Here is a 15,600-nt window from a genome sequence, read left to right as displayed (position 1 = left end):
AAGCCCTGACACCCCTTTTGCTCCTTCACCTCCAGCCCCCAGGTGGAGGCCACATCCTGAGCAGTTCCCGGTGTGCCCTAGAAACAACCAGGGCTGGGAGGATGCTTCATCTGGCAGGGAGGAGAGGGTTCGGGGAGCTGCAGGCCGCAGCCCGTCTTCCCACCGACGTCGTTGTACTGGAGGAACTGGCTGCATTCCTGAGGGGTTGATGGACCGTGGTCCCGTCCCCCTTCGGGAAACCCCTTATGCTCCCATACAGCCTTTGGGGTAACCATTGCCTTTGAGACCATCTGCCTGGGGTTCTGGCACCTTCGTTGATGGTTGCTCCCCCAAGTACTGCATCCCCAAAGAGACACTGAGGCACCGTTGACAGACCACTGCTGGGGCAGCCTAAAGCCTCTTACTGTGCGGTACCGTCGATCCAGAGAGCAACCCTTCAGCGACGACCACCTCGACTACCAGGTTCGTCGTGGGTGCCGCAGCCAGAGCAGGCGTACGGACAATGCTTCGGTGAGCTGGGGTGACCCGAGCATCATCCCTGCACCGAGGACTTTTTGAACTCTGCATGCGTCTCGGCGCTGAGTCAAGCTCCAGCGACCAGCTCTGCCCAGCCTCGGTGCAGAGTGAACTCCTCAGTGCCGAGTCTGTTTCCGGCCACTGAGCTTGGCACGGCCAAGGCTGACTCCGGCATCCAAGTTGGCGCAGCCTCGGTACGGGGCAAAGCCTCGGTGCCGAGCCTGTCTCAGGCTACCAGGTTCTAAACTGCCTGGCGAACACCTCAGTGCAGACTCCGTCTCCGGCATCCAGGTTCTGCACCACCCGGCTCCTCGGTACCGAGACTGTCTCCGATGACTGGGATCAGCGCCACCTACTTGCTGGAAAACTCTTGGGTGCCAGAGCAGTGGGATGGAGCTCACCCAGTGCCGGGGGGTCAAGACCGGTGTCGAGCAGGCAACTTCACACTTCGCCTTGATGCAGGTCGGTCCAGTGACCGCGACCTGGGATGACTTCTAGGGGAGCATTCCTGCTCTACCATACGAAACGCGTCTGCAGGAGATTTTCCTCCCCATACCGGGGATCTCCTGAGCCATTCAGGGGGTCTCAACGCGGGCTTCCCCTTAACCCCAGTTCCTTCTCTCTCGTGGAGGTATGGGCGGTGACAGTGTATGCAAGGCCAACAAGGCTCTTGCCGTCCTTTGGCCACCGAAGCCGGTAGGTGCCGAGGGGCTCCCCCACTTCTCGAGTCAGGGGAGGGTCCCTGGCTGGAGACGCTGGCTCCGGCAGCGGGTCTCCATGATCCAACCTTGGTGCGGATCGGTGCTCCACCCCACCATCTCCGCAGTGTTTAGTCAGGTCGTTGCCAACGGTGCTCTCTGCACCGGCGGTGCGCTGGATACCGCAGCGAAGCGATTGACTCGGAGCCGGCTGAGAGCTCCGAGCCAGGCTTTCATGCGGATTTTCCGGAGGCCTGAAAGCCTTACGATCCATTCTCTTACTTACGAAGAGCTCCTCCCCCCACGCTTTAGGCAGTGGGGGGTCAGTTAGCGGGAAAGCCTTCCCACCGGAGCACACAGCTGAAGCCATGACACCAGAGCATACCTGCTCCTGGCAAAAACTAAGCTAGACTATCTTCAAGTGTCTAACTACCACTACAGCAGTTACTAAACTAACTAACTAACTAACAAGTTTAACGTTTAAACATGGGGAATAAAGCACTTGCAATAGAAACGTAGGCAGTTCCAGTAACCGCCACAGGTGGAAAGAAGGGACCGAGGGGGCGTAGGGCCGGCAGTGTCTTTCATACCACGGCATGTGCGCGGGACTCCAGGAGGCACGAGAGCCGGCCCTACGGGATCTGCTAAGGGGAAAAAAGTTCCAGTAGCCATGCACAGAGGCGTGCACACACACCTATAGTGGAATGGACATGAGCAATCACTCGAAGAAAAATCTAGAGTTGCCAGTTGCCACTGGGTGTCATTTTCTTATTTTTATATTACATAATACATGTCCCTTATTTTGGAACATCATGGCCACAGACCATAATGGTGATGCCATAAGTCTATTTCCTATTTTACTTCAGCATAACTCAGCTTTCCCAAAGGAAATGCTATATTTGTTTTCTCAAAAAACAGGAGTGCCAGTGAATTCTATGGGGCTTACTCCAAAATTAAATGCACTTTAAGTGCAGTCTTAGCTTTTTTGGTCATTTGGAATCGGATCTGCATCCTTGCTGAAAAAAATGTAAATGATTAACTGAATAATAGAGTGAAGAACGACTATTCAAAATCGTTTTTGAATTTTGTTTCAGGATCCATTTAAGCATAAGAGACTTTGACTGTGACTATCTATGCGCAACAACTTCAGAGTCATATGTTGGTACTTTAAGCAGCAGTGCTGCAACTAAAGTATTTCAGACAACAAAGCATCAGTAGCAAGCAAAAGATTTTAATCATCCAGTAAAACCACCACGGATGGGTTTGCAGTAAGGACCAGGAAATACCAACAATACCATAGACGAAAAGATTGTTCGGTTCATTTATGCCACAAATTCTACTTTTCGCATTGTTAACAATAAACACTTCATTGACATGGTCGAGTCCTTACAACCAGGCTACACTCCACCTGGTAGAGCAGATATTGGTGGAAGGTTGCTAGATATAGTGTATGAGAAGGAACTTGAACAGTGCGCAAGGAATACTGAGGGGAAATTTGCCAGTTTAAGCCTTGATGGGTGGAGCCATGTACACAATGATCCAGTAATATGTGCCTGTGTGACAACAGAAGACGGGGTTGCATATCTTTCAGAAACAACAGATACATTGGGAGATGCACACACGACAGAATATTTAAAAGTGGCAGTGAAAGCTGTAATAAACTGTGAACAAAAATTCAACTGTCACGCGCACAGTTTTGTCACAGACAATGCTGCAAACATGGCAAAGATGAGAAGATATTTAGAAGAAGAAATGGAAGGATGCTCCTTTTACAACATAAGACTGCAGTGCCCATTTAATGCATCTTTTAGCCAAAGACTTAAATACATCTTCTCCAGGAATAAAAGAAAATGTTGAAGCCACAAAATACTTCCGTAACAACCATTTGCTTCAGCTTCACTGAAGAGAGCAGGAGGATCCAAACTAATTCTCCCACAAGATGTTTGATGGAATTCTGTGGTTGATTGTTTTGAACAATTTTTTTAAGAACTGGCCTATTCTCATAAAACTTTGTGAAGAAAACCATGATAAAAATAGATGGAAGTATCTCATCCAAAGTATCTAACATTGGATTAGAGAGAAATGTAGAGGATATGCTTCGTATACTGAAGCCTATATCTATACCCTTAAACAAACTTCAGAGAAACTGAATGTTGCTGCATTGCTGATGCTGTCAAAATTTGGAAGGCACTTCTCAAAGAGACATTGAAGAACGAAATACCTCACCAGAAAGTTAAACTACAGGCAATAAAGAAGCAAACAGATCAAGCACTAATTCCACCTCATTTTCTTGCGAACCCCAGATATAAAGGTAGATGCCTAACTTCTGAAGAAAATGACGCTGCCATGGCATGGGCATCTCAAAATCACTCCTCAGTTATGCCTGTCATAATAAATTTTAGGGCTGGAGCAGAACCATTTAAACAGTACATGTTTACTGAGGATGTTTTGAACAAAGTCACTCCCCTGAATTGGTGGAAATCATTAGCTGGGCACTGTGAAACAGAGTTATTTCAGTTGCTAAGCCAACTTTTCACAGCAGTAGCTTCCTCTACAGGCAGAGAGAGAATATTTTCATCATTTGGTATTATTCACTCAAAGCTAAGAAATTGACTGGGAGTTGAAAAAGCAGGAAAACTGGTATTTCTGTTTCAATCTATGAATAAAAATGACAGTGAAAGTGGGGAAGCTGAAAGCTAGTTGTAGAAGTTTTAAGGACAGCATACGTTTTAAGGACAAATGTGATGACTTGTCTGTTAGAGCTAAACTTTGAACATTTTTTTAAAAAAAAGAGTTTAAGGACAGCCATCAGCCGGTAACTCAGGAGACTGCTGCAATTGCAAATGTGAAACATTTATGTAACATTTAAGATTTAGTTTAATAAAATATAAGTGCTATTGTGTTTGTGTGTGTGTGATTTAGTTCTTACCATTCCTAATGTACTGCTGCTGCATCTGCAGCTTGACACAGGTAATGAGTATTATGTACTATTTCCTAAATTAATAAAAATCAAGTTACCTAAAAAAGTACACAAAGTATACCCTTCTAGATGTTGTAAAATGCTGTATTGAGTTGTAAATTAACATGTTTTAGTCATCAGATTTGCACCATTGTTTAAGAAATAGGTGAAGAAGTATCAGTGGGAAACTTGATTTAAATCAATGATTTTCTCTTGGTGATTTAAATCAATCCACCCTGCTGGGAACCATCAAATTACGCAATAACTGCTCACACTCACTAGGTGATGTTATTTCCAACTGGAATACAATTTCTTCAGGACAGAGAGCATGTCATCCTATGTGTTTGTGCAGCACACAGCACCATGAGAACCCATTCCTCATGGGGGCCTTTGAGTGGCACCACAATACAAATACCAAATAAGATCTACCTCTGAAAGAAAGCAATGGGCTGAGAACCTGAGAACGATGGTAGTTGGAAGTCAATGACCTCACGCAGCCTGAACTTAGCACAGTAAGGAGTGCAGCATTGAGAGTGCGGCAACACAAGGCCTTAGAATGCAGGGAAGCAAACTTGGGGGAATGAAGAAATCTCCTCAGAGGAGCCCATGGAGGAAAAGTTAAAATGCCTGAGTGGGAGGAAGCAGTGGGAGATCTTCAGACACCATTAGGCACAAACAATTCCTCTGAAAAGGAAAAATGCAAGAAATGGGAAGGTGGCTTGCACGGGACAGGCTCAGAGACACAAGGCTAAAATGCCCTGAACTGCAAATGGAAAAGGGAGAGGTAACAAAGCATCATAGGAACTGCAGGCGAACAAGTCCCAGAGGTCACCTAGCTCATCTCCCTTCCTGCTAGCATTACCTCTCACTACCGTGCTCCCTATATTTATCAATGTCATGGGTCAAGGAGACCAGCCAGATACATCTGGAAAAAGCAGAACGAATTACTGCAGTCAAGTGGAGTGAGGAGGGATTTTATAAACATAGCAGGAAGAAGTGGGTCCAACAACCAGTGGGGAAGGGACCCAACCATTTCCAGAGCCCCTGAGATACTGAGTAAGTTACAGTCTAGCTAGCAAGTAAAGGAGGGAGATTATGTGAGAATAACTATCATTAAGGAGCTGGCAAGGGGTCCTTGAACATATTAACACATACCAGGCAGCTGGCCTTGGGCTGCATGCATCTCAGGGGGTGCAGGAAGTTAGTTAGTGAAGTTATTGAGAAGAGAGATTCAGTGGGTGCAATGAAAGCTCCAACTGGTCTCTGAGAAAGGACTAAATAGGACCTAACTAGTCTTTCCCATCTCTCTGTCTCCACCCTTCCTTGCTTTGTACAGGGCCCATATAATAGAATGGGTAGGCACAGGTAAGAAGCAGCACAAAAGCCATCCTGGGCAGAAAGATTCATGTCCAATGTAACTGAGCACACAGCAGCCTGCACAGCTTTGTGATCCTGCTGCTCCTACCTTGCCACACTAATTTGTGCTTTATGTCAGCACACTGATCTTGACTCTGGCCTCAGAATCCCTCCTCCCCAGATGTGGGTATCAATCCACATTTTATAGATTCATAGCCATATATTTGCAGGACAGAAAGGATCATAATAATAATCTAGTCCTCAAATGTAGATATCAAAAGATGGAGAATTCGCCACCTTCATGTATATTCTGAGACCAGAAGGGACCACGGTGATCATCTAGTCGGACCACCCGTATAACACACAGGTCATAGAACTTCCCCACAGTAATCCCCAGAGCATGTCTTTTAGAAAAACATCCAATCTGGATTTAAAAAGGGTCAGAGATGGAGAATACACCATAGCCCTTGGTAAAATGTTCCATGGGCTAGTTACCCTCTCTGTTAAAATGTACACCTTATTTCCAGTCTGAATGTGTCTAGCTTCAGCTTCCAGCCATGGGATCTAGACCAAAGAGCCCATTATTACATATTTGTTTCCCACGTAGGTACTTATAGACCGTCATCAAGTGACCCCTTCGCCTGCTCTTTGTTAAGCTAAATAGGTTGAGCTTCCCTTGGTAGTTTGTTCCAAAAGTTAATTAACTGCACTGTTAGGCACAAATTTTTAATTTGAATTTTCTGGCTTTAAGTTGCAGTCATTGCTTCTTGTTATGCCTCTCTCCACTGAAAAGAAGAGCACCTGATATTTTCCTCCTCTCAAGATACTTATACACTGTAATCAAGTCAGCTCAATCTTTTTGATAAACGACATCAGACTGAGCTCTAAGTCTCTCTATAAGGCATTTTCTCCAGCCCTTGAATCATTTGTGTCTTTTCTCCAATTTTTCAAATTCCTTTTTAAAATGTGGACTCCAGAACGGACACTGTACTCCAATATTGGTCTCACCAATACTGTACACAGATGTAAAATCACCTCCCTACTCCTACTCCCCTGTTTATATGTCCAATGATCACATTAGCCCTTTCTGCCACAGCATTGCAGGGGGAGCTCATGGTGTGTTGCTTATCCACTATGACCCCTGAAATCTTTTCCAGGGTCACTACTGTCCAGGATTTGACAAAAGGGGAAGCTGTGGCAGAGAGGGGAAGGGATGAGAATGGAGTGAGGAAATCAGTTGTCCAGCTTCAGCCCTCAGACAGGACCACTACAGCAGTAGCTTCCCCAGTATACACTTCTAACTTAGAGAAACATAAGCCATGTCCAAGCGCAAACGTTGCACTGATTTAAAATACTGATTCCTAAGAGAGTCAAGCTAAATCACTATAAGGGATTCAAAAGGATGTCGGTGGCACACATAGGACTTGCACCAATCAAACAAAAGCAGTTTCTAAACTGAATTTGTTAAATTATTGCAGCTTGTGTGTTTAGACAAGGTCTGAGACACAAAGAATTCTGCACAGAGACCAAGGGGACCTGCTCATTGCCAACACACTTTCTAAAGGGCAGCAGAGTGCAACACAGCAGTACAACAGGATGGAGGGGAAGAGCTAAAGCCACTGATGAATCTTTGCTGGCTGTCTCCCTCAATGACAGGGAGAGGCTGAATTAGTGCTGAGATTAGAAGGAGCAGCTTTACTCCTCCAGGAAGTACATAAAAACTCAGAAGCCTCCACCCAGGCCCCAGTTGCCAGCAAATTAAAAGCTGGTCTTAATTAGCATGGCAGAGGCCCCGCCTGGCCTTGGGAAGATGACAACACCACTGCTCTCCAGTTTCACTCAGCTCTGAGCTGCAAGAGCCACAGCCTGTGGACAAAGGAGGCAGCTCTTGCTGCAGGCCATCAGCAGTGAAGCAAGAGCTCAGACAACTTCCACCTACAAGGAAAGGGCCCTGCTACTGGTACAAACAGCAGGGAGCCAGAGCAGGAAGGGATCTGTGCAAAGCCCACAGAGCTTGCCAGGGTACCCACAAGTGTTAGCCCAACTTCCCTCCTCCCAGCTAGGAGCCAGCAATAAGAGCTCTTTGGACCAGCTGTTCTCTGGAACATCCATCTAGCTCAGTATCCTGTCTTCCAACAGTGGCCAGTGCCAGGTGCTTCAGAGGGAATCATCCAGTTATCCATCCCATCGACCATTCCCAGCCTCTGGCAAACAGCAACCTCTGCCTATTCTGGCTAACACCCATTGATGAACCCACAAGGTAAGCGCCTTCTGCCCTGGGTTGGAAACACTCCAGGAGTTTGGGCAGGAAGGAAGCATTCAGAAGATCTGGACCCACTCAATGAGATTCCCCACAGCTACCTTCCTTTGTCTCCTACAATCCTCAGCATGGAACATGAGCAACCTTAGCCCTTTCTTCTCTTCAGCCACACTTTCTATGGTGGGACCTCAGCTGCCATGTTTAATTTGGATGATTTCCCAAATCAGACTATCCAGTATCCACGGTCTCCTCCTATCAGTCACTCCAGCAGTGCAGCCATCCTTACATGTAGGATGTCAAGTTTGGTGCCTTGACCCAGCCCCTTTCTTCTCCCCATCTAACTAGCTTGCCTGCCCAGGCTTCCATCATCTCCCATCTGACTAGTGCAGCCTTCCAACCTCACATCTCCTATCTCCCACCACCAATCCCCTCCAAGATGCAGCTGCCAAAACAGGTTAAAGATCTCCTCCTCCACTCTTTCCCTGCACTGACGTCTATATTAAATTACTTTCAATCCCTGCCCAATTCCACCCTCCTACGCAGTCCCGCTCTCTCTGCTCCACCCAAGCTTCTTCTGACCTCTCCCCATCCACTCCGTCACCCACCCACTCCAGACTGAATGCCTTCTTTTACGACTCTCCCTATGCACTGAAGAGTCTCTGAATCTCTGATGGCCAAGCTCCCTCCCTGCCCTGTAACAAAATGTTCTTGCTAGACTATGCTCATGCCATTCAGTATTGCATTCATCCACCATGAACTGGTCACTGGATTAAATGACCCAAGAGCCCCTCACAACTCCACTGCAACCTGCTACGCTTGCGCACAGTGATCTGCTGTTTTTCCCATTGTACACTGCTATGTATACTGACAACCCTGCAGAAATCATCCTACACAGGCTGAAAAGTACAGATGTCAGTGGGACACGGGGTGCTTCCTTTCCTGGAACTCAAGCGCTATGGTGATGGGCACAGGAAAATTATAAAAACCAAAATAGATTCTGGGGACCAAAGCCATCAGGCCACACAGAACTTAACATTTCAAATTAAGACTTGGTCCACATTAGGACAACACTATGTCAATGGAAGGACTTCTGCCTCCAACACACCTCTCGTGGAGTTGGATAAACTATGGCAACGGGAGAAGCTCTCCTGTAGGCGTAGGTTGTGTCTGACCTGAGCCCTAGTCTACGTTACAAACTTATGTCAGTATAACTACATCACTCACGGGTGTAAATCCACTACCCTGAGCAACAGTTATATTGACTGAACTCCCAGTGAAGACAGCGCTATGTCGATGGGAGGGCTTCACCACTAAACACTACAGCAGCACAGCTAAACAGGTGCAGCTGGGCCACTGCAGCACTAAGTGTAAACATGCCTAAATCACACAAAGGAGCCATCAGAGAGAACTCTGGTGGTGAGTCCCCAGGATGGGACAGCACCACCAGGAAGGAGGAACAAATGCACCTAACTTGCAGATCAAGTTTATCATTGAAAGCTGCTAGAGCCCAGTCCAGCTACCATAAAAGGAAATCTAGCTTTTAGACCAGGCAGCATTCTCCAAGGGGGAGGTGACAAGAGCAGGTGAAATGGAAGAAGTATTGGGAGGAAATGAGGTGCATTTATTCATTTTTTTACCAAGCTCTCCCCACCCACCATCCCTAAAGACAAAACTGAGGAAACTGAATGAGCAAGAGGTCAAGTTTGTTCAAAGCAACCCCAGCCCCAAGGAAAGGCAGAAGTTTGGACCAGACCAAGAGCCTTTCCCACTGACCCCAAAATTTGAATGGGTTGGATTTTTTCAGGAAACATTTTACATAAAAATACAAATGGAATAATTACAACCCCTCTAGCGCCTCATTCCTGGTCCCCATGTGCCTCCTACATCCTCCCCCCATCCTTCAACATCCTTCTATTTATATTCTGTGCATGCCTTCCAGAGACTCCCCCAGTTACCTGCGCACTGTTACCTGTGCACAACCCCTTTATTGCTACTACATCCTCCCCCCATTACCAATACCACCTGGCTATGCCTGCTTCCTTACCTTACCGCCTGCTCCGCTCACTAGCAAAGCACTCTTCTGGTAGCACTGAATTCCCACCTGACTCTTACCAGTGCACCACCCCCACCTGGCCGAGCTGCCCCCCATTACCTGCACCCCTCCACCTCCTAAGTGCGTCTGATGCCCTTCCCCCTGGAATGCACATACACCCACCCACTGCCCCTCTTCCAGGGTCCTTCCCCCCACCCCATGCACCGCCTCCACCTCAGCGCGCTGTCTGTCCGCACACACTGGGGCACGCCTCTCCTCCCCCACCCCTCACCTGTGTCACGACCCCCTTCTGCAGGGGGCTGCCCACACGGACTGCACCCGCCACGACTGGACTGGACTGCCCTGCCCACCTCAGCGCGGCGTGCTGCCGGGTCGGGCCGGGCCGGGCCGGGCCGGCCAGTAGCGAGATTCAGAGCAGCGGGGACTGATGGTGCCCGCTCGGTGCCGGCCCGGCTCGGCTCGGCCTGACTGGGCCTGGGCCTGCCCCGCCCTGCCCTGCCCCAGCCCACTCGCACGAGGGAGAGGGGCAGCCTCACCCGGGAGCAGCCCCCAGCCCTTCGGCGCTGACCTTGGGCAGCTCCCGCAGCTGGTTGGCGTCCAGCAGCAGCTCCTCCAGGGAGCGGCTGTAGCGGTAGATCTCCTCGGGCACGGCCTGCAGCGAGCAGTGCCGCCGGTCCAGGGCCTCCACGTGCCGGTTACAGCGCCACAGCGGCGGCATGCAGCGCAGCATCCTCGCCGGGCCCGGGGGCTCCGACCGAGCGCGAGGCGCGAGCCGGGGCGGCTCCAGGAGGGGGAAGGGGCCCGCGGTTCCGGCTCCTCCTCGCCGGCCCCGCTCGGGCGGGGAAGGGGCGGCGGCTCCGGGTCTCAATGGCCGGGGAGACTCGGTCTCCGCATCGCCGCCGCGGGCCTACTTCCCTCCTACTCTGGCCGCGGCGGTTCCGACTCCAGCCTGGATCTCTGAAGCGCTCGGGCCGAGCCCCGCCGGCTCCCCTCAGGCCGCTCCGCTCCGCCTCCCGCCCGCGATGGGCGCTGGGCAACAGAGTCCAACCACACGGAACTACAGCTCCCAGCATGCCCCGCGACGCGCCCCGCGCCTCCAAACTACAGCTCCCAGCATGCCCCGCGACGCGCCCCGCGCCTCCAAACTACCGCTCCCAGCATGCCCCGCGACGCGCCTCCAAACCACAGCTCCCAGCATGCCCCGCGCCTCCAAACCACAGCTCCCAGCATGCCCCGCGACGCGCCCCGCACCTCCAAACTACAGCTCCCAGCATGCCCCGCGAGATTTGTGTCCAAGCGCGAGACAGCGGCATGCTGATGAGCCGGCGGTGGTCCCCGCCCCACTCCCGGCCGAGACAGGCGCCTGCAGCTGCGCCGGTGTCCGTCTCCCGTCTGCGGGTCCATCCCAGACCCGCCCCGTCTCCCCCTGCCCCCACACAGACCTTCCCCTCCCCCGCTCCCAGACACACACTCTCCCCACCCACGGTCTGCATCCCTGCTGCTCCCGTTCTCCACCCCCACACATCTTCCCCTCCCCCACTGTCTCCCTCTCCCAGACATCCAACCCCTCCCCTCCCCCTCTGACTAGACAGACCCTCACCCTCACTAGCGCCACTTCTCCTGCCCCACAGACCTTCCCCACAGCTGTCTCTCATGCTCCTCGCCCCACAGACCCTCCCCTCCCCTCCCTCATACATGGTCCCTCCCCACCAGTCTCCTCGCTGCTCTCCACTCTGCCCACACACACCCTCCTGTCCCCCATCGGTCCCCGGCCCTGCCAACGGCTTCTGCGGCTCTGAAACTCTGGAGCAGTGCTTCTCCCCTGCAGCCCACTCCCAGCCCGCTCAGCACACAGCTACGGCCCACGGGACAGCCTCGGGGCCGTACAGGTAGTATATGTATTGCGTGGATGCGGCCCACGATGGTGACTAGGTTGAAACCACTGCTACAGCGCACGGGAGGCAGCCATCTTTCCTGCTGGCAGCCTGGTTTCAGTTCAACCCTCCTAGAAACAAGGGAGAGGGCGGCCATGTGTAGCAGGAGCAGCCTAATGGGTATCTTTGAGTATCAAGGCAAGGGGAGATTATCACAGCCGTATTGACTGAGGGCACTTTGCGACTACAGCCCCACATAGAGCAAAGGGACATGGGGCCATTCTTTAAAAAGGCCAAACATACCTGAGTAAAAGCAACTTTCGGAAAGAAAAGTATCACACTAGTGCAAGGCTGTGCTGGCACAGCCCCAGCGTGTAGACAAAGCCCACCCTACCAGCAGACGTTTTCCTGTCAGTACAAGAATACCATCTCCCCGCACAACTATTCGCCATTCTGACAGAAGCTCTCTTCCACGGGAATAGCTGCAGCTACGCAAGGGTTGGTTAGTTAGCATGACTCTGTTGAAAGGTAGCTATGCCAATACTACTTTTTAGTGCAGGCCAAGCCTTAGACTCAGGCACTGCCCTGTGTCACCTATTCTCTGTCTCCCTGCCAGCACAGGGGCAGCCACCTTCCCTGAGGGCGCCTGGCTTCAGCCCCATTGGGAATGATGGGCAATGCCAGCCGTCTTTACTAGGAGCAGCCTTCCTGTCACTTAATAATCTGTGGTGAAAATAGTGCCTACCTTAAGATGGAGCAATCTGAATTCAGTCCAGTTAAGAACAATGGGAGACAGCAGCCATTTTGAAAAAGGGAGAAACTTCACGACCTTGCTCCTGATCATCTGTAGGCCCTGAGCTTAATATTTATTTGTATATATAGGATAGCCAACCCCAAAGTTTCAAAAATCCTGAGTGAGACCCCAAAATATCAATTAAAAAATAGTGGTTTTGCTCTTTCGTTAGTGAACTCCTACTGCTATTTCCCACTCCTGCCGTGTGTGGGTCAATGTGTTGCCAATGCTCCCAAATGTATTACGGTGATTTTGGTTCCTGCAGCAGGAGCTTTCACCCCCACATCCACTTGTCAACCCCAAAGCCCCCCACTCAATTCTGCCCAGCCTCCCACAATCTGTTCTACTTCCCAGCCTCGCCTCTGCACCTTTTATAGCTCCGCAGGTTCATCCCACACACACACACACACACCCTGTCCCAGGCCAGGTTTTGCAGTGGGGGAGCTGGGAGGAGAAGCAGGACCTGTCCCATTGCTCATAGGAGGGGAAGAGAGAGCAGAGCTGCCCCGTCCTGCCGAGCTCTTTCTGCTTCCTCCCCTCCTGTGGGAATGGTGTTGGCTCCTGAGGGAAGAGGTCTCAGCTTCGCCCCCCATCAGAGCTGAAATCTGTGAGAGGGCTGGAGCTTCTTGTGTCATCGTTCTCACAGGGGCTGGAACTGGCGGTGCTGTGTCTGATACACTCACCCACTCAATTAAAACAACAATGGTTTTGCCAACAGAAGTTGGTCCAATAAAAACTATCATCTCACCCACCTTGTCTCTCTAACGGTTGCAAATTCAAGCACTCTAAAGTTGAGAAATGCCATTAGTAAGGTTGCCCACAGAATCTTACCTTGAACCTATTGGATGTATATATTACGATAAGACAGCTTAAGCTTATGCCCAAATAAATGTGTTAGTCTTTAAGGTGCCCCAGAACTCTCGCTGTTTTGCTAAAAACAGACGAACACGGCTACCCCTCTGGACCTCAACTACATTATGATACAATATCTAATTACGTCATCACATACTATGTTTCTCACGAGACCTTGCCTCATTCAGTGCACAAGTTGGATCATGGTCATCGAATGATTATGGTCATTGAATTCAAAATGTTGTTTATCCCTTTTGTTCATTGTGTGGCCTCCATTCTCGTTTACTGCCCACCATTCAAACCCTGCTCTAAAGACAGAATTATTAATTTCCTCATGGGCTTTTCCATGGCACTCATTGCTTGTGCATGTTGACACAATGTGCCTTCTGTCGGTGGAGCCTGTCCACAGTTGGTGCCCTAGCACCGACAGGGAGAACAGTGCATTGTGGGTTGCTATCCGATTGTACTACTCACCACCTTCTGCAGCTAGGAGTCATGGGAAGGTGGAGTGAATCGCAGTGCATCATGGGTGAGGACTCAACGTCCCATGATGCAGTTTTTTCTGTCCCATCATTCCATGAGGTTCCAACTGTATTTTGCACCATTTTTCATCAGTCTGTCTTTACTGAGCATCCACCATCTGTGTGAAAGGATGGATTCTGCACTGCTCTCTACTGTTATGGTCAATGTTATGAACACAACGCAGCTGATCATACACTATATCATGAGCTCCCAATCTGAACAGGAATCTGAGGTCCTGACTGCTGTTTGCCATAGAAAGAAACAATGCCAAACTACTTTTGGCATTCATGGAGCAACTACACACAATGTTGGGCATGGGAAACAAGCAGTGAATGGTGGGATCACATCGTTATGGAGGTCTAGGATGATGAGCAGTGGCCACAGAACTTTTGGATGCACAAAGCCACCTTCCTGGAACTGTGTGCGGCGCTTGCCCCAGCACTGCAGTGTAAGGACACCAAAATGAGAGCTGCCCTCTTGGTGGAGAAGCACGCAATAATTGCTGTGTGGAACCTGGTAACTCCAGACTGCTACTGGTCAGTAGCAAATCACTTTGGAGTCGGGAAGCCCAGTGTTGGAGTTGTGTTAATGCAAGCCCTCTCGAAATGTTCTCCTTGCTCCTCCTTGGTCACTTCCTTATCTGGCGGAGGTGCTCCTCGGATGTGTTGGGACTTCCACTGAACACCACATCTGCAGAAGCACAAGAAACAATAAACAAGCATGACTGTTAGTGCACTCTCAGTATCGAATGATTATAGTAAAATATACCTCTTTCTCATTGTACCTTGGCGAGCACACAGCTCGGCAAACATCCTCAACATGGTGAGTTCAGCCCGCAGAGGGTGTGTGCGCTCAAGATGGGGAAAAGGATCTTGGTGGTTTTCTAAGGAGATTATTGCAAGCGACTAAGGACAAAATTGTAAATTCTGCCGCCATTTTCCATAGGTGGGGTTCATTCAAGCCGATATCTCACTGTAACATTCCCCCCTCTGCAATCTGGGCTGGTGTATAGCCATGCTACCCAAATTCCTCACTCCTGGGCCCCGACTTATCCTGCTTTGCTGTGTGAACTACCCACTCCTGGTCAGCCCACGCCCAGCCTCTTGTGAATAATTGGTCCCTGGCCTAGCGAAGGAGCGCTCTGGCCAGCTGCTCATGGGATAGCCCCCAGCAAACACCCCCAGTCCCAGATGCCACCGTGGGAACAGCCGTCTTGCAGGGTTCAGTGCTGTACACTGCAGGCTCATTTACACTTGTCCGTCAGTTTATCAAAGACATCGATATGCACCAGCTCTGTCACTCTGAGAAAGATCTCTGCACACACTCAATCCGCACGCCCTGTTTTAGATGAAACAAACGAACAAGTTTAATGACTACAGCAAGACTTTAAGTGAATCTCAGTCAGATTCATAATGTATCAAGGAGTTATTCACAATCGACTAAAACAGGTGTCAAACTCGCTGATGGTGACAGGCCAAATGATCATAAAGTGCACTTCCCAGGGGCCATGCAATTCTCGCCGCTGAAAAATTCAAGCCGCCTTCCACTTTTCGGCGGTGCGGCATCAGCCCTTTTCAGCTGTGGGATTTAGGGAGGTCCCGGACTGAGTGCATTGCCGCTTTAAGGGATTTCTCTGCGTCCGGCATTGCCATTTTAAGAGTCCCTGAAATCTCTTAAAGCTGCGATGCCGGCGCAGAGAAATCCCTTAAAGCGGCAA

At 50.1% G+C, this 15,600-nt stretch overlaps 1 protein-coding gene across 23 annotated transcripts in view; it reads right to left on the bottom strand.

The window, feature by feature from the left end:
- Positions 1-10,888, bottom strand: part of SCRIB (scribble planar cell polarity protein) — a 216,294-nt gene extending 205,406 nt beyond the window's left edge. For all 23 annotated transcript variants that reach the window (XR_010922039.1, XM_067560190.1, XM_067560200.1 and 20 more), the window contains exon 1: positions 10,411-10,888. Coding sequence is in view for 22 of the 23 variants with exons in the window: in XM_067560190.1 (XP_067416291.1) it covers positions 10,411-10,572 (162 nt within the window). In the remaining variant the exon portion in view is untranslated. The remainder of the gene's footprint in view (positions 1-10,410) is intronic.
- Positions 10,889-15,600: the final 4,712 nt, after the last annotated feature.

Source organism: Emydura macquarii, unplaced genomic scaffold, assembly GCF_026122565.2.
Source record: "Emydura macquarii macquarii isolate MOO-44397 ecotype Brisbane River unplaced genomic scaffold, CSIRO-AGI_Emac_v2 contig_2246, whole genome shotgun sequence".
Classification (NCBI taxonomy): Eukaryota; Metazoa; Chordata; order Testudines; family Chelidae; genus Emydura; species Emydura macquarii.
The sequence above is the reverse complement of the archived record's forward strand: the minus strand, read 5'-3'. Positions and strand labels throughout refer to the sequence as shown.